Below are 20,022 nucleotides of genomic sequence, written 5' to 3'. Positions count from 1 at the left end.
ATTGAGAAGAAACTCCTAAGTTCATCAAGTACAGGAAAAGTGACTACATGGCTGTTGTTTGGTAAAAGTAAGGGCTATGCCCAGGACTTATCTGTTACCTCTATTTCAAAGCTGCTTCACACTGTCTCTTAATCTGACTTCTCCTTTTCTCTAACATGACTCAAGGTATTTTAGCACTGAAGAGGAGTAAGTGGTCAGGAAGATCCATAATATAAAATGGAGTCCTTTTGCTTATCCCACTGGTTTCAAATAGAACCAACCTTAGTAAGGAATAACTCGGGATAGAGCGGTGCAGCTAAGACTGCTCAACTTCAATTCGCCAAAGACAAAGCCAAGTGTCATTTTACAATGCAAATAACTAAGTGACTACTATTCCAGAGCCTTGGCACAGACTCGGATTGAAAGGAGGTGAGGAAAGCAAGGCGAGAGATAGGCATGTTTACAGATTCAGAGAAAGAGTGGAAATTATGTGTCACTAAGGAAAACTGGGAAAGGAGGAAGAGAGTTTGGGTACCTCCGAAAATGAAAGAAGCGGCAGGCTACAGTTGAATCATCTTGCTCCTGTTCCTTAAACTTCCGATACCGCTCCAGGCGGCACTCACGACACTTGTGCAGGTGAGGTGCCACATTGATGCACGACCCATCCTGCAGGAAGGGCTCTCCAGACTGCTTCAGCTTCTTCACTTTGCTGACATCTTTCAGCACTGATTGGCCAACTGTGGCAAAGGAGGGAGGAGAAAAGGCTGTCATGAGAGGTATAATTAGGGCCCAATAACATGATCCTCTTGGGGGCGGGCATTTGTCCTGAACTGGGCTAGTCCGCCTTACACTGCTTGGGCAATGTGCCCATTATGTCCACCCTTCACAGAATGGGAAAGCAGGGAGCAAAGAGCCTTCATTAGGGAGCTAAGAACCATGGAGAACTTGTGGCAAGTGCCCTAATATAGCAAAATAATTCTGAGTATGGCTTTGAAAAACCCAAGGCAGCAGAACGTAGCCATCACTTGCCTCTAGTTCGTCAGGATATGGCTATTCTGTTAATCAGGACCACGTGAGCTCCCACAGGTGATACCACTTCCTAATGAAAACAGCTACTTTTACCACCAGACTTTCTCTTACACACTTCTGGACCGTAACCTCACACCACACAAGTTAATGGAAGCAGAGGGGAAATTCTCTTTGCTCCATCAAGTCTACAAAGGGCTGCTGTGTAGGAATGGAGACCAGTAATTCCCCTCAAGTAAATTAAAGAGGATGGGCCAAAGTGAAGTAGAAAGGGATAACAGACTGCCAAGGATGATCAAGAGTCCTCCTTTGTGGGATTATCATTATATGGGACAGATACCCCTCTTACAGTGCTGGTTTAGATGCAGTTCTGCCCTGAACTAGGTTTGATGAGGGGCTTCTGTCAGGTCCTTTTGGCTTCGTAATTCTATGAGATTATAGAACTTTCCATCAAAGTTAGGGTCTATGCTGCACAAGAGCACAGCAGGCATTCGAGCCTATTGCCAGAGCAAAGCCCACGTATAGCCCTAGCAGGATCACCTTTCAGGGGGGCGGTCCGAGGTCGGCCCTTGGGGGCCTGCTTCCCTTTGCCTTTGCCCAGCAACAGCTCAGCACTGCGCTCCCCATTGGGGCCCAGCTTCCCCATCAGGTGCTCCGGAATCCCCTTCAGGCCAGTCTTAGCCTGCAGCTGCTCCTCAGAGTCGCTCATATCTGACAGGTCACTGTTGGTGCTGGAGTCCGAGTCCTGTCTGCAAGCCAAGCTTCGCTCATCCAGTGAGAACCTTTTCACAGCTTCAAAAGGAGCTTTGTTCTCCTGTGAAAATTCTGCCGGGGAGGACAGAAAGCTGCCTGAGTGCCTGCCAAAGACGTTACTAAAGGTTTTGAGGAGGGGATTGTCCTGTTGCCCAGGCCCCACAGTTGGCCTCTCCTCTGTGGGGCTGGAGGAGAGAGTAGGCATCTCAATGGGCTGAGTGAGGCTGCTGGTGGGTGAGCTGGAGCGGCCATTCCCCATGGCAGAGAGGCTTGGGCACCCAGTGGTAAGAGCTGAGCCCAGAACACCAGACACCAGCTTGGAGGGGTCAGTTGTAATGAAGAGAGTTTTCTTCTTTGCTAAAGATGCTGAATCTGCAGAGGAGTGAGACTCGGGCCAGCTAGGTGCTGCCTTCGAGGTGACAGTGGTAGCAGAGGAAGAGCTACCTGATGCCTGAGATGCAAAGCTGCTGAAAGGGCTATGTTCAACTTTCTCCACAAATGCCAGGAAAGGGTTAGAAGGCTCTTCTCGGGATAGTTTGGGGGGCTGTAAAAATAGATTTTCATGACTTTCTGGGGTGCGGGTATTGAGGAGGCTCCGTGGGAAGGCTGGAGTGAGAGTGGGCATAGACTCTGCAGGCACTTTCCGGTCCACAGAGCTGCCAGCCTTAGAGCCTGGCTTAGTGTCTGTTCCAAGAGTAGATCTGCCTTTACACAGGCCTGAGCTCAGGCTCTCAAGGCTTTGTTTGAATGAGTCCCGACTAGAGGAATCATCAGCCAAACTCTCTGAAACGGTAGTGAAGTAGTTACTGGTGGGTAAAGTTTGGGACATGCATTGAAAAAACAAGTTTTTGGAGAGATCAGAGTCTTTCTGAGACTCTGGTGCAGAGCTACAGCCAAAAGAGAAGCCCAAAGGTTTGTTCTCTGTGGCTAGAACCCCATTGGACTGGCTCCTTCCACTTCCAAAAGTCAAAGGTTGCAATGAACTTGGGAGAGGTGCTCCAAATCCAGAAGAGGCCAGAACAGAATTTCTTGAATTCTGAAAGGAAGACAGCCTAAGTTAGTGATGCAGGCTTCTCATGACAATCTAAAGATCTCTTTCTTGGACCTACCTATCACTAGATCAATATTTACTGTGGGTCAGTCAACTTTTCTCTAATTCCATGGATCTGCTCTTGTAACTGGATTTCACCAGCAGTGGGGAAGAAACCTGCCGCAGACCACATCAAGGGCATCTTTAGCAAGGTGAGCCAGAGATAGCAGAATGTCATTCATCCTGCCACTCCCTTGGTGCTTATCCAGTTAGGTGTCATAGTATTAGGAGGCTGTGTAAGCTTCTTAGTATCTATGTGAAGTGGACAGAGACTTCACTAGAATGGGGGAAAAGGGTTCCTGAATAGACATCAGTTTTTACTTTGAAATATACCCAGTGACTCCTATAATAGTAATATATTTCAATGACCTTAGTAGCTATTGTTAAAGTTTTGATTTACTTAAGCCATTGCAAACTGCCCGTCTTACAAAAAGTGACTTCCCTCCCTGACAAGACCATTGTACATTAAAGAAAAGTATTCTCTTTATTAATCTGAAACTCTATGAGAAGGACCCTTTTGGAATTTAGCCATCTATTAATATTTATGGCAAGTCAACCTAAAAGCTGAACATACATAAGACCTAAAGATGCTAAATTAAAGAGAGCAAACTATTTACTGAGACCTTTTATTATAATTAGGATCTAACAAGGCTCCAAAGAGGAGTAAAGTATATACTGGAGAATATCCACCAAACAAAAACTCAGCATAACAAACTGAAGACTGAAATGATAAAACACTTTCCTTTCCTTCTTTTACCTTGAAAATGTTAATTTCTGCATGTGAATGACTGCGAGTATAAAGAAGGATGGGGGGATTTTCCTATATATTCGCACCCATATGCATATACAGAGACATTATGAGTCCTCACTTAATATTTGTTAATTTAATAAAATCCAGATCCTAACATTTGACTTGCAAATCACATACTAAAAAAGTTAATTTTCTAATAACAGAGGATGATATCCCTCAACATTCACTTTAAAACATGAGAAATATTGGTGCTGTTCACTTCTATTGTCAAAAAATAAATAAATAAAAACATAAGAAATAAACATTATTCCATGACTGTTTAACGGACATAGGGTTTCCTATTAGGATGATGAAATTTCTGGAACTAAATAGTGGTCATGGTGTGAATGTACTAAATGCTACAGATTTGTACATTTTAAAATGGTTAAAATGATAAATTTTATGTTACCTGTATTTTATCATAATTAAAAAAAAAAAATTATTCCAGATAAACAAAAGGGCCATTCTTTCAACATTCAGGTTTTCCTCGAGGGCAGCACAGAGGCATCAGAACAAGGCAGGCCACCTACAGCTTGCCTCCAATTGACACCTGCTACTGAGACTACTCTGGGGCATTTTAGAGTTAAAACATTACAGTTCACTTTCTTTTTCTTCTTCCCACTATCCAACAAGCCTTGTCTTAAACCTCCTTCCCACAACAGAGAAAAAGAGAATAGACACAGCCCTGAGGTTTTGCCGTTGTTTCACTTGCAGGATTTGGCCAGAAGCCTTGTCATCTGCATGACTGCAAGGAACCAGCATGGGTAGCTCATGTTTCACTCCTAAAGTTTCCCTTTAAAAATAAATACATACTTAATGATTGGGCAGACATTTAAAGAAAAATAAAAGAAATAAAATAAAAATACATATATACATGAATGAAAAATAATTTGGATGGTCTTTCATTTTCCTTCAAATGATTAAATTCCAGATCCTTCTCTTACAAGAAAGTGATGACAAACTGATCGCAACCCAGTTTTTAGGGTAAGAAGTTTCCTGTTGGTTGTGCCCCTATTTTAGATTAGGCAGCATTCACTTGAAAGCATTCATTTCTGTACTTTTAAATCATATGCTAGGAGAAGACCCAGGCTGAAACATTAGCAAAATGACTGATATAGTCACAGAAATTTCTTCAATCTGTTTGAAAGAAAATACCCTTTAATTTCAAATTTCACCTATTCAGCTTTACTACTCCAAGAATAGCAGCATTTGGTGGATCTCTTACTAGTATGTAACATTTGGTCTATTTTGTAAGCCCCATTTACGTTCACAGGGTCTTTGACATGGAGTTGATAACTCAGGTACTATGATGACTTACACTAGAAATCCACATAAGATCGTCACCTGGTTTTCTTGGGAATGTCGGTCAACTAACAGAGGACAATCCATGAACACTGTGAAATTTGCATTTACAGGCCTTCTTTGATATGTGGACATTTTATCTCTCTTCCCATCCCTGCACACTAGGGATTAACAATTTGCATTTGCTGGGGGAGGGGAAGAAGTCCAATGAAATGTATATGCCATGTTTTATCCAGCATTGTTATACCTGAAATGATTCCATTTTAAGATGTGAGCCCCTTTAAATACTCAATTCCTTATACATAATATACAGTGCTTAGCACACAGTAGTTTCCTATATATAATTCTGAAAAGTCATTAAGTATTTCTTCTTTGTATTTGATATTCTAGCTTGAATTAATTAACAGCCCACTTGAAAAAAAAATATATAACTGGCACCATATATATCATATTTTGGTGACCAAAATTAGTCAAAAAGACTATATAACTGATTTTGATACTGTTTCAAATTTGGATTGAGGAGTCAACTTTATGTTAACTTACATTTAACAAAAGTTCCATTTTAGCAACAATATATGCATATCAAATAAAAGACATAGTAAATTGGATACTACTATGATTAAATCCCTCAATTTTTCCAGATAAGGTCAAAAGATGAACTTGGGGAGAAAAAAAACTTTTATGTTTTATGGCCCTATCAAATGATGGAAAGTAGTAACCCAGCCTCAAGGGAAAATATCAAAGAAATGATGAACTGAAAACAGGGTAATGGTAGCTTGCATACATAGCCTTAATTATAGTGTTCACTATTAACAACACTGTGATTCATTAACCTTGCCTCTCACAGGCCTGGTGGAGGCTCAACCACTCCGTGAACTAAATAGATAATTGAATCTAAAAAATTCCCCACCAGATCTATTTTAATATCTCAGTAAATTGGGTTGTATAATCAGTTTTTGATTAGCCCAATTGTTCAGGTGACTTTTAAGAGCAGATTAAGTTATTAAAATATACATATTTGCCCAATGAGCATTAAAGGCCTAACCACAGAGTACAATTTAAGCACATCTCAGAAATATTCCTTCCCTGGGGCATTTGAGATGCTTTTCAATGTTTTAACAATAGAGGAGGGTGAAAGAGTGAACCCAAATCTTGCAAATCTGCCCCTCAAGCAACTCACCTCTCCTGAGGCCTGCGACCAGCTGCCTTTCTGTTTTTCCGGCCCAGTCCCTGCTGCAAGACCAGTGTCTGAGATCCTCACCGTAGTTGGGGTGGAGTTGGCGGTAGTGACCACAGCTGCTGAAGCCACCATGCCCTGGCCAACTTGTTCCAGTGTTTTTCCTGCCTCTTTATTTTCGGCTCCACCCACCTCTGGGGCCAAAGGTGTCTGACCTGTGGCTGCAGAATATGGAGTGAAAGGTACAGGTGTGTCCCCACCTACAGGCTCATCCTGCACCACCAGAGTCCTGCCGTTTTCTTTGGTGTAAGTGGCAAAGCGAATGTTGCGGTTAATCTGGGGGACAAATGTAGACGGTGGCTGCTTGGCTCTCTGATCCAGACCTGGCTCTCCACTGGCATTCCCTCCTTTCCAGGGCCCTCGGCTTGCCTCACCTCCATCGCTCCCATTACTGTCTACTTCACCCCTGTCTCCTTTTAATTTCTTTGATGCAGGGTCACACCCAGAGTCCGAAGCACTTTTTCTCCTCCGGCCATCTTTCCCCTCTATGCTCTCTCTCTTCTTCTTTCCTTTGGAAGATTTTACTGCTTTTAACGTACCCCCCTACAAAACAAAATTCAAAAAAGATTTATTACAAGGACCTTTCATCCTGAAAACCATAAACCATTAGCTCTTTCCCATCTCTAGAAGCAGACAAAGCAGGCACAGATTGCCAAATTCCAATGCCAACTCTAAGTCATCCCCTTTGTCAAAAAGCTCCAATCTTTATTTACACACATTTAAGACAACAGTCACTGGAGGTTAACTCACTTGGCAAACCTTCTCTTCAATAAAACACACTACTTCCTCAAATGGACTTTTTTGAAGATACGAACAATTTGTGAAATTTCTTTTATAAAATAGACTGCCAGAGCTAGGCTGGGAGCTCATTTGCCCGTTGAAGAAATAACTCGCTTTATTACGTATTTATCTCCTTGTTTCACAGAACCTTGCATTTCAAGTATTGAAATACAAATTCTCTTCAATCCATAAGTAACTAAAACCAACATTTGTGAGTCTGTGACCAAAGGAAAAGTGAACTTGACAGAGATGGGCTTGGATTGCTCATATAGACACTATGAAAATAATCTTCAGACTTTATTTCAAAGCATTAGACAGAGAAAAGGAAAAAAAGCAGGCTGCCACAGGCCAAAGAGCCAAATCTCTTATTTCTTCTAGTAATTTCAGACTATCTCATGAAACCTTGCTTGTGCCTTGTGTGAGAGGCCACACAGACGCTGCAGGATGAAAAGGGGCAATTCCTATACCTGACTAAACGCCTCCCCTGAGAAGAATGAAGGGAGGGGGGCATGGGACACAGCTAACATTCTCTCAAGCAATCTTTGGGCAGCAAAGACACAGTTACAACTGGAACATTTTCTAGATCGGTATTCCACTATGAAGCAGGTATTCGTTTTAGCTTTATTCAGATAACTTTCAGAGAGCTTTATTCAGAAATGTATGTTGGGGTGGTAACAAGTGACACAATGATCTAACCATGAATATTTACCAATTTAATTAATCTACTCCTACTGCCCTTGAAGACTTGTAGATTCTTTACAGATCTACATCTTTAATCACTATTATAGCTGTTAAAATGGAAACTTTTTCAAATTTTATGTTTCTTCTCGTCAGGTCTAGTTTCTGTATTTTTTCTTTTGCTGCCTTCATTTCCATTCTTTCTCCTTTAATTTCACTCTACAACTCTTAAATAAAGCTCAAGATTTACTTCGATTTCTCCCATACTTCTGGTAATATTATCTAAGTTTCCAAATTTTTCATTCAAGAACTGTTTCTGATTGCTAAGTATTATTTTCTTTTGATCCGCTTTTAAAACTCTTTTATTCTTTCTTCAATCTCTATCAACACCCAGTTTTCAGTGTTGTGAATTATGGAAGTACAATCAGTGAAATCTGTCCATTCTCTCTTGCTCATTCACTTATGCTCACATTTAAAGGAGACAAGGTGGTCGTGGACCTCTAAAAACGGTTACTAAAACCTTGGCAGAACTGTCAAAAATAATTGTACTTTGCTAGTCAAGGAGATAGTCACAAAATGGCAATGCCAAAAAGGGAAGCACCAACATCTATTGCTAAAGACCACAGATCCCACCTCTTTTTTGTTTTTGAGACAGAGTCTCACTCTGTTACCCAGGCTAGAGTGCCATGGTGTCAGTCTAGCTCACAGCAACCTCAAACTCCTGGGCTCAAGCAATCCTCCTGCCTCAGCCTCCCGAGTAGCTGGGACTATAGGCATGCGCCACCATGCCCGGCTAATTTTTTCTATATATATTTTTAGTTGTCCAGATAATTTCTTCCTATTTTTTTAGTAGAGACGGGGTCTCACTCTTGCTCAGGCTGATCTTGAACTCCTGAGTTCAAACGATACACCCTCCTCAGCCTCCCAGGGTGCTAGGATTACAGGCGTGAGCCACCGCGCCTGGCCCACAGATCCCACCTCTAACTCACCTAGCTAACTTGAAGAGACTGGCTCACAGCAACCTCCTACCATTCCTTAAACAACTTCTATGTATGTCCTACTTACAGTGAGCTACTCACATAGGAGTAAACAGCCTAGGACACTGAGACCGGCACTCCCCAGTTATATCTGTCCAGCTGAACAGTACCTGGCATACAATAGTGCTTAATGAAGGAATAAAATAAGGAAAGGAATAAAAAGGGGGGCCCAATACACCACCAAAGTAACAAGCTGTTTTCAGCCATGCATACATAGTCAAAAGACTTAAAATTCGTGGTAACAGAATATGTAGTAAAGAGCTATTAAATTTAACCCTGATTTTCCTTCTTCTTCTTCTTTTTTTTTTTTTTTTTTTTTTAAGACAGAGTCTTGCTCTCTTGCCCCAGGTAGAGTGCATCATCATAACTCACTGCAACCTCAAACTCTTAGGCTCAAGTGATCCTCTTGCCTCAGCCTCCCAAGTAGCTGATACAACAGGCACGCAGCATGACACCTGGCTAAATTTTCTATTTTTGGTAGAGATGGGGTCTCAATACATTGCTCAATCTGGTCTCAAACTGCTGAGCTCAAGCAATCCTCCTGCCTTGGCCTCCCAGAATGCTAGGATTACAGGCGTGAGCCACCACACCCCACCTTAAATTTAACCCTGATTCTTCTTTTCCTACTCTGGTCTTTATAAAGAATGACTAGATAAAGACGATGAGGAAGTACTGTATACTAAGCAGGAGTGGCCAAGACAGCATTACTATAGAGTTGCTAAGATACCATGAGGAATATGTAGACAGTTGGCCAACTGAAGGAAATTCATGGAATTCCTTGAGTGGTTTAGGCAGAGATTTATAATGTATCTTTCTTTGGGCTATAATAATTCTGAATGAACTAAGAGTTGGCCTGGTTCATAACAATTATGGAGTAATCCACTGTGTGCTGAGCACTGAACTGGGCACCTGTTTGATTTGCTTCTACTTGAAAATGCAGAATTTCACACTCCCTTGGAGCTCACTGCCATCTAATGGGGAAAAAAAGAGAATGTAGCTTCTCCATTTCTCTCAGGGCAGGTATATTTGAAAAATATAATATAAATTTTAATAAGTGGTCTTAATATGATTTGTATTTACTAATACTGCTAGTAAATAAATATAAGTATTACTACCACACTTTCCCCCCCACTATATTTTGTTACTGGGTAGGTCATGAATATTACTACTTACTGCACTTTTTTTTTTTTTTTTTTGAGATAGAGTCTCACTTTGTTGCCCGGGCTAGAGTGAGTGCCATGGTGTCAGCCTAGCTCACAGCAACCTCAAACTCCTGGGCTCAAGCGATCCTACTGCCTCAGCCTCCCGAGTAGCTGGGACTACAGGCATGCGCCACCATGCCCGGCTAATTTTTTCTATATATATTTTTAGTTGTCCATATAATTTCTTTCTATTTTTTAGTAGAGACGGGGTCTCGCTCTTGCTCAGGCTGGTCTCGAACTCCTGACCTTGAGCGATCCACCCGCCTCGGCCTCCCAGAGTGCTAGGATTACAGGCGTGAGCCACCGCGCCCGGCCTTACTGCACTTTTTTTTTTTTTTTTAAAGAGATGGGGGGTCTCATTCTGTTGCCCAGGCTGGAGTGCAGTGGCATAATCATAGCTCAACTATAACTTCAAATTCCTAGGCTCAAGCAAACCTCCTGCCTCAGCCTCCAGAGTAGCTAGAACTACAGGCATGCACCACCACACCCAGCTAATTTTTTCAATTTTTCTTAGAGATGGGGTCTCGCTTTGTTGCCCAGGCTGGTCTAAGACTCCTGGCCTGAAGCGATCTTCTTGCCTCAGACTCCCCAGTCGCTGGGATTACAGGTGTCAGTCAGTGGGATTACAGGCATGAGCCTCCGCACTTATTGTACTTTTAACCGTTTATTATATCTTTCAAATATACCAGCCCTGAGAGAATATAAGAAGAAAGAGTTAGGCCTTGGATTCTAAAACAACCAGAGAACATAGCCATGATTAAAAGGGTTTGCTCAAACTAGGTCTCTTTCTTGAGACTATCCACCCTTAATTAAACAGACTGAAGACAGCAAAAAATGTACAGTGGCCAGAGCTGAACAACTCAAAGGGCATCCATAGGAAACAAACATATAAAGAATCTACATAACAATATAATGCAAGCTCATGAGTCTGCTCAGAGACTCGGTCCATTACGATACCTCGCTCTGAGGTGCTGCGTTATCCATCAGCATCACATGGATTAGTCTGGGATCTACCGACTTGATCTCACCACTCTACAGCAGGAGCAGGATAGCAGAAAATATGAAAAATGGGGAAAAAGATATTTAATGCCTTGCCCATCAAGACATAATTATGTTATTCCCAATTTATATAATCATCTCTTTATTGTTTTCTACTCATCTACTACAATGAAAGCTCCAGGAAAGCAGGGATCTCTACTGTCTCATTAACTGCTATAACAGTAACATCTCAAACAAAACCTAGAATATGGTAAGCATTCAAATATTTGTTAATGAATGAATGAAAGAATTGAGTTCAATGGCCAAGTGTATCTTTTAGAAATGTTAATTTCAAATTCTGCATCTCTGCTTTTTTCCTTCAGTTTAAAATAAAAAAAAAAAAATTTTTTTTAGAGATGCGGTCTCATTGTCACCCAGGCTAAAGTGCAGTGGCACAATCATAGCTCACTGCAGGCTCAAACTCCTGGGCTTAAGTGATCCTCCTGCCTCAGCCTCCTGAGTAGCTACAACAATAGGTGTGCACCACACCCAGCTAATTTTTTCTTTTTTGTAGAGGAGTCTCGAACTCCTGGCCTCAAGCAATCCTCTCACCTTGGCCTCCAAAAGTGCTGGGATTACAGGCATGAGCCACCGTGCCTGGCCCAAATTTCCTATCTCTAAAACCTTCCTATTCTGTATATTATGAAAACAAAAACCATCAGAACCAATAATCATTAAAAGAATCACTCTACAATTAAAGAATAAAAGAATAAAAATTGCACGGGTTGGGGAGAAGGGTAACTTGATAGAGTGTGTCAAATTTATTGTGCCTTTTTTTTTTTTTTTTTTTGAGATGAGGTCTTGCTCTGTCCACCTAGGCTAGAGTACTATGGCCTCATCATAGCTCATTACAACCCCAACTCTGGGGCTCAAGCAATCCTCCTGCCTCAGCCTCCCAACTAGCTTGGACTACAGGTGCACACCACCACTGTCAGCTAATTTTTCTATTTTTGGTAGAGATGGGTCTCGCCATGTTGCTCAGGGTGGTCTTAAATTCCTGGCCTCAAGTGATCCTCCCACCTCAGCCTCTTAAAGTGCTAGGATCATAGGCGTGAGCCACCATACCCAACTTGTGCATATCCTTTGACCTAGAAATTATACATACAGAAATTTATTCCAATAAATTAAAAGGATGTTCACTGTAGCATTATTTGTATTACTGACGGTGATTTAAATGTCCATCAATTTTAGATTATATTAGTTATGATACATCCATTTAGTGGAATAGTATGCATCTATTTTAAAAGGATCAGGTGGATCTTCATATTCTTATGTAAAGATGTTCATTATAAACAATTAAGAAAGGTAAATTATATAACTATGTATTACATGGTCCAATCTGTTACTAAAGTTTGATTTATATAATTATGTATAAGTACATAATATATAAATATTCTTATACATATATATACACTCAAAATATTTGGAAGAATATGGAATATATACCAAACAATTAATATTAATGATGGTTACCATTGGAGGAAGTGATATTTGCCTAGAAGGGACAGTTTTCAATACCTACTTTATAGATATGTATACTGTTTGAAAATTTTAAATGAATATTAATTTTTTAAAAAATTTAATAAAGACAAAATAAAAGCACTTATATATCACTGCTAAAGGCAAATCTAAAACCAATTCAAAGATGTCATAAATTTGTTTGCCTCAAAACACTTATCTACTGTTTTTCCTAAACAATTCTCCAGGTACCTCCAGATGCTATGTTTTTTCTGTTTATTTCATTTAAAACAATTTTTTTCAGCATCTAGAGTGTAAAGTGGCAGAAGTACTACAGAAGCAAATGCTAATTGACTAGTCTTTTAACTACTAACCTTTATGGATGTGATAAAATAATAACACCATGTCACATTTGTATATTGTTTTACAGATTTCAGAGCACTTTCAAATACATTATCTCAGTACCCAAAACAGTGCTGTGAGATTAGTAGGGGTTTACATAATTACCTCTAATTTACAGATGAGAACAGTGAGGTCAAGAAAGTTGAACAGCCTTTCTCAGGCTCGAGCAATCATTTAGTGATATAGCAAGGATGCCCATCTTCTTACATATAATAAAGGGCTCACTTTGTCTACATGATCCTCTGTGAGGGGACAGATGGACCTTAGAAAGAATAACCCAGAGCCTTACCTCAGTTACAGACACCTCCATAAGACGGGTGATAGAGTCTTGATGGCTTACAACACCATAGAGCCACCCCTCTTCCCCCTCTGGCTGGTATACTTTGACCCTGTGACCTTGAACACTATAAGGACCTGAAGGAGAGACATCAGTCAGTATTGAATATTTCTGGCTAATCTATATTTCATAATTGTTTCTAAAAGCAGAAGAAAAATTATATAATGTAAATATCTGGCACTTTTAGTCCCCTTGTACAGAATTGAATAAATAAGCAATTCCAGATTTACCATATTTAGCAATTTAAAATAAAATATAGATGGTTTTTCCCAGTGATCGTTGTAATTCTTCATTTATTTGGAGATTCCTTAGAATTTCGCAGTCCCTCAAGCCCACCTTTTCTCAATCTTCTAATTCTGAAACTAATATAGGAAAGGAGAGGAAACTGACACAGCAAAAACTATAGGTAGTATGTAAATATGGTCAGATACCTAACATATACATGAAAAAAGTGGAAGGTCACTAAGTTGAATGTGCTGTTATGTTAACTGACCATGGGCATGATATGTGACCATTTACATTCTGCTATCTGATTTCAATAACAGTGGGTAGAGAGTTCAATTTATGAGGTTTCCAGCCTCTGCACTAATAATAGCTTGAACAAATATAGCACCTGTCTTCCTAGGAACACAGAGTTTCAAAGATATTACTTTATCAGCAGGTAATGTTATACTGCAATTTCTGCTGGCCCTTCAACGACAGTTTCTCTCTCACACATATTGTTGTATATTTAAGACTATATAGCTAAATCATTACCAATTTTAGAATATTCTCTTCTCAGAGCTATAATTAAGCTTAATTTTTCTATACATGCTCACATACATTCCTATCTCTCCTTCTGTCCATTCAGTTTTCTTCTCTGCTAGCAATTTTTCTTCACATCCTTTCTCTGCCGTATCTTCCCTTCATTATTATTAAACATCACTTATTCTGATATCCTCTTTCCCCAATAGGGCAGTTTTCCTACCTTTGGATTTATTTTGACAAAAGAGAACCAAGGACACTATTTCACTAAAAGTAATGATTATCATGAGGCCCAGAAAGAAGGGGAATAGATGAATGACATGAAGGGAAGGATAAATGAAATAGTCCTCTACCCTTTGGGTAGAATCCTGGGCAAAACTTGTATCTGAACTTGAAAGCTAATAATTTTTTTTCATTCTTAAAATAACATGCGGTTAATGTGAATGAGTCTGTGAACTTGTTTTATGAACATAATTTTCATTTTGAGTTATTTGCTGGTGTTAAGTCTTTAGTTCTTGAGAGACTTGCAGATAGTAAGTTCAACAAAAGCAAACATTTTCTAGTTCATTGCTATATCCCCAGTGCCTTAACATTATTTCTAGTACATGGTAAGTTCTTAATAAATATTTAAGAAATTTAAAAACAACAGCTCACAATAAAACTATGTATTATAAAATGCAGAATGAAGACGAACAATGGTCTGAGTGAGATCTTATTTTTGCAGTCTATTCTAGAGATCCAGCTAACTGAAGACAATCTTGACTCTACCCACAAAAAGACGATAAGCACAAATGTTTAAAGTTGCATGGTGTCCCATTCTCTCACTCAACATTGATCATTCACCTTATTCAAAGTTCAGAGACAGAACACTACCTGTTCTTACCTCGGCTAAATATCTCTTGTAGTTTTTGGTCACTGATCAAAGCATTAACTGTTTCTCTCAGTGCGGTGTGTTCCAAAAGAATCTGGTTTTGGCTATCTGTTCCCATCTGGTAGAGATAAAAGAAGAAAACAACTGCATATTAAAATGAATAGCAATAATATCTAACCATATTAGAAAAATCATACCCCAAGGAGCTGTATATCAAGATTTGCCAAAGAACATCTATTGAACTCTAGCCTCATGAGATGCTCTGCAAAAATTAAGGATGCTAGAATGAACTAGGCTTAGGAAATGGAAATATTATATACTACAGCTTTCTACATACAATAGCATATTAAAGGTTCTGAGAAGTCATATAGAAAAGAAACCCGTTTAGGCCAGTCTTTCCCATACTTATTTGACTTTTTTTTTTTTTTTTTTTTTTTGAGACAGAGTCTCGCTCTGTTGCCCAGGCTACAGTGTCATGGCATCCTCCTAGCTCACAGCAACCTCAAACTCCTGGGCTCAAGCAATCCTACTGCCTCAGCCTCCCAAGTAGCTGGGACTACAGGCATGTGCCACCATACCTAGTTAATTTTTTCTATATATTTTTAGTTGTCCAGATAATTTCTTTCTATTTTTAGTAGAGACGGGGTCTTGCTCTTGCTCAGGCTGGTCTCAAACTCCTGAGCTCAAACGATCCACCCGCCTCGGCCTCCCAAGTGCTAGGATTACAGGCGTGAGCATACTTATTTGACTATAAAACATCGTATTCCATGTAAACCTTTTTGCTTATTTTGGTATTTATCTAAGTTCTTCAATACTTCATGCTGCTCAAAACCAGCCCAAACACTGCCCAGCGTACCTGCCACAAACACAAGAATAGGCCCTCTCAGACTCAAGTTTTACAGCAGCTACCTCAAAGAAGCCACCTCTTGTAAAGAGACCCTTAGAATTGTGGTTTTAAGTCTTGGGCAGTTTTAGGGTGCGGTGAGGGTGTGAAGGAAAGGAAAGAAGCTTCAGCCATCAAATGCACTTTTCAAGGGAGAAGGGAAATTTTAAAAGGCATAGGGGATTTATTGGAGGAAGTAATAAAAGAAATGCTAAAAGAAAAAGGGAAACACTCATATTTATATCAATAAATTAGCAAGGAGAGAAACAATAGGCTTAGAACTAGAGCAAGTGTTAAGTACCTGGAACAGATGCAACCCATTAGCATCTGACAAGAACCGAAGCTCCCGATCCAGAAGATATTCCACTGGAACCACAGAACCCAAACCCAGTTTATCTACTAGGGGAGTGAAAGTCTGTGAAGCACAATGACAAGAAATTGATTAGAGCTCAGAAATGAAAACAAATAATAATCCAATTGAATCTCTAACTTCAAAGAAAGCATCCATTATTATTATCTCTTTCATCCCAGTAAATACAGAGAGGCTAAAGCGTAAGTCCTTAGAAACACTCCCAACCCAGCATCTGCCCCTCAGATAATTACAGGAAGTAAGCTAAAGCAGAAAGTCAGCACAATATTCTTATAGGCTAAAAAGGACAATAGGAATAAGAAATTCTCCTCATTCTCTCTAGGGATCTGACTAATCTTTCTGTCAGGCTTTAAGGGGGCTAAATTACAGTAAATTCCCAGAATAAAGAGTTACAATGTTACCATCTCTAGAACTTCTGAAATCTTTGTGAACTTTATAAAATAATCACGGGTATAAGTATGCATGGGTAAATTCATATTACTATTTCATAAATAGCCTATAAAAGTCACACAGAGACCTCATATCCATTTATAAGAGAGCCCCTCCTAAAAGTTCAACTCTAAGTGGCCTTAAAAACAAAACATTCTATATACCAGACACTGTATTGAGTGGAAAAAACAAAACAAAACAAAAACAAAGATGGCGAGGGCGCAGTGGCTCCACCTGTATTCCTAGCACTCTGGGAGGCCAAAGTGGGAGGATTGCTTTGAGGCCAGGAGTTCAAGACCACCCTGGGCAACACAGCAGGACCCCATCTCTACAAAAAAATTTTAAAAATTAGCTGGGCATGGTCACATGCGCCTGTAGTCACAGCTACCTGGGAGGCTGAGGCAGGAGGATCACTTGAGCCCAGGAGTTTGAGGTTGCAGTGAGCTGTGATGATGCCACTGCACTCTACCCAGAGCAGACAGAGCGAGCCCATTTCCAAAACAAAACAAAACACAGAAAAGAAGCAAAAAAATCCAACAAAAAACGACAACAACAAAAAATGAGGGCTGGGTGCTGTGGCTTACACCTGTAATCCTAGCACTCTGGGAGGCCGAGGTGGGAGGATCACTTGAGCTCAGGAGTTTGAGACCAGCCTGAGCAAGAGTGAGACCTCGTCTCTATGAAAAATAGAAAAATTAGCCAGGTGTGGTAGTGTGCGCCTATAGTCCAGGCTGCTTGGGAGGCTAAGGCAGAAGGATTGCTTGAACCCAGGAGTTTGAGGTTGCTGTGAGCTAGGCTGATGCCACAGCACTATATCCCGGTGACAGAATAAGACTCTGTCTTAAAAAACAAAAACAAAAACAAAAATAAAAACAAATGAAAGGCCGGGCGCGGTGGCTCACGCCTGTACTCCTAGCACTCTGGGAGGCCGAGGTGGGAGGATTGCTAGAGGTCAGGAGTTCGAGACCAGCCTGAGCAAGAGCGAGACTCCATCTCTACTAAAAATAGAAAGAAATGATCTGGACAGCTAAGAATATATAGAAAAAATTAGCTGGGCATGGTGGCACATGCCTGTAGTCCCAGCTACTAGGGAGGCTGAGGCAGGAGGATCACTTGAGCCCAGGAGTTTGAGGTTGCTGTGAGCTAGGCTGACGCCATGGCACTCTAGCCTGGGTAACAGTGCGAGACTCTGTCTCAAACAAACAAATAAACAAAAACAAAACAAAAAACAAAACAAAAACAAATGAAAGACAGTTTAGTAAGTGATAATATGTACAACCAATAGGTAAAAAATATTTGTTTTGAATATTATTTATTTAATTTGGTTAGTCAGAGAATTAAGATTTTTTTTTAAAAGTTACCATTTATTCCTCTGTCAACTGATCATAGGGCAAAAAAAATGTTACCATTTATGTTTATACTTTGCTAATAGGATAGAAACAAATGGATACTTTCATAATTAAATCTTGTAATACTATTTTGTCTCACTCATAAAACAAAACTGTTTTTCTTTTGAGACAGAGTCTCTCTCTGTTGCCGGGGCTAGAGTGCTGCGGCGTCAGCCTAGCTCACAGCAACCTCAAACTCCTGGGCTCAAGCAATCCTCCTGCCTCAGCCTCCCAGGTGGCTGGAACTACAGGCATGAACCACCATGCCCGGCTAATTTTTTCTGTTTTTAGTAGAGACAGAGTCTCTTACTCAGGCTGGTCTCGAATTCCTCAAGTGATCCTCCTGCCTCAGCCTCCCAGAGTGCTAGGATTACAGGCGTGAGCCACCGCCCAACCCATAAAACAAAACTTGATACTTAAACAAAACTCGATACTTAAGAAAACTAAGGATTACAAACATTGTTTCAAAATCTTGCTATGAGAAAAAACTAAAGGTAAAAATATTCTTTAGTATCAAATGTTATCTAATATAAAAAGTTTTGAAGGACATAGAAGAAAAGATCTCTTCTGATTTTTACTTTGGTAACTTCAGAATAAAAGTGTGTTAAGGACAAAGCATATGGTTTTGGGGAATTCTAAAGAGTTCAGCTATTGGGCAAATACTATAGTTACAGCATAGGAGTAAAGCTCAAATATGTTCCTACCGAATAAAAACCACTCACCAGGGCTGGCCACTGTGCAATTGAGACTCGAGTGCCTTGAATAAGGACTGGATCTTTCCGGGGTGCCCATACGAGTGACCCTTCCAGCAGAAGCACAATAACTTCTTCAGCATGAACTTTAACCCAGGAGTGTTGCTTCCAGTTACAGCCATCAAATTCCACAAAGATCTGGAAAAAGAGATAAAAAGCAGTTTGAAAGTCACATTTGGAACATCCTACACTACAACATATAAACAAACATGAACCCCCTATTTCATGTTTGTTTATATTCACTAACTAGGAATAATTCTAGTAACTTGTTTTTAAGTTCTTTAAATGGATGTCAATAAAAACTGATCTTACTTCAGAACCAGGAAGCTGGTCTCAGCCCCACTCTGGAAAGAGGAAAGAGAGTTAAGGGGGCATGAGTTATCCACAGTCATTCTGTAATTCTTAGTCATCCCTACTGAAATTTGCGACCCAGTTTCCAATTCATATCTACACATACTAGCTGGGGGCTTGCTGTATACAAGGAAGTATGCTAGGATCAGGAATACAGAGGAGAATCTGGCACACTTTTTGGTCTCAAAGAGCTCATAGTCTATTAGGAAATTTTTTATACTTTTACTGAAAATGACTGTGAACTTCTTTTATTAATTTTTGTGAATAGATAACAAATGTACATGGTACAAAATTCAAAAGAGTAAACAATGAAAAAATACAGTTGCCCTCCTATTCCTGCATGTGGATTATTTAAGTGCCACTGCCAGCAACGATCTCACATCTGCTAGCTGAAGCATGCTGTAGCCACAACAATGCTTTGCTTCCTCCCTGAAGCGGTACTCCACTTCTTGAGATACACTTAAGTAGATACTGTACATAAAGAGTTTTTGAAAGCGATTCATATTAAATGAAACTATATTTTTCTAATAAATGTTATGCTTAGATTTGGCTTTCTATGTAAATTCTGACTTCTGAACATGATTCAACACAACATAAAGAGCAAGACATATGCATATAGGTTATCACTGCTTAGAATAGGTATGTCCAGTACCTAACATACAGCTGGTCACAAAAGCAGGGCTGGGGTATTTATTTATATCCCATTTCATCTTCAAAGAATTTTAGTTGGCTTTTGGGAAACACATGCAATAAAACAATAAAATATAAATTAAAATAAGAGCCAAGCAAACTACAACAAGAAGTCACTAGCAAAGTGAAAAAAGGGAAAACTTAGGCAGGCAATAAGAATCTATACAGTTGCTATAATTGAATGACACATTTGGCTCTAAGCTTCCCAAATGCCAGTGTAAAAATGGAGACAAAGTCAGCTGCATAGTTCTCACTGTCCACAAGTAAAGCATGCAGCAATTACTCAAGGAAAGCAAAGCTTTTCCAACTACTTGGTTCTGTAAATTTCTCACATGAAACTTCCTAAGGCAACACTGAGTGATGTAGGACAATATCATAATCCCCACAGATGTGACTCTCAACTGGCAACTGGGGAGTTATCGCGAAGGGCAAACT

At 40.0% G+C, this 20,022-nt stretch overlaps 1 protein-coding gene across 1 annotated transcript in view; it reads right to left on the bottom strand.

The window, feature by feature from the left end:
• KDM3B (lysine demethylase 3B) overlaps positions 1–20,022 on the bottom strand; it is a 61,182-nt gene that overhangs the window by 29,303 nt on the left and 11,857 nt on the right. Inside the window, exons 2-9 of the mRNA XM_069483699.1 lie at positions 18,517–18,684; positions 15,909–16,022; positions 14,737–14,842; positions 13,062–13,186; positions 10,832–10,906; positions 6,121–6,720; positions 1,546–2,794; positions 515–716 (exon numbers count right to left, since the gene is read on the bottom strand). Of these exons, the coding sequence (XP_069339800.1) occupies positions 515–716; positions 1,546–2,794; positions 6,121–6,720; positions 10,832–10,906; positions 13,062–13,186; positions 14,737–14,842; positions 15,909–16,022; positions 18,517–18,684 (2,639 nt within the window). The remainder of the gene's footprint in view (positions 1–514; positions 717–1,545; positions 2,795–6,120; positions 6,721–10,831; positions 10,907–13,061; positions 13,187–14,736; positions 14,843–15,908; positions 16,023–18,516; positions 18,685–20,022) is intronic.

The sequence above is a fragment of the Eulemur rufifrons genome, chromosome 10 (assembly GCF_041146395.1).
Source record: "Eulemur rufifrons isolate Redbay chromosome 10, OSU_ERuf_1, whole genome shotgun sequence".
Lineage (NCBI taxonomy): Eukaryota > Metazoa > Chordata > Mammalia > Primates > Lemuridae > Eulemur > Eulemur rufifrons.
The sequence above is the reverse complement of the archived record's forward strand: the minus strand, read 5'-3'. Positions and strand labels throughout refer to the sequence as shown.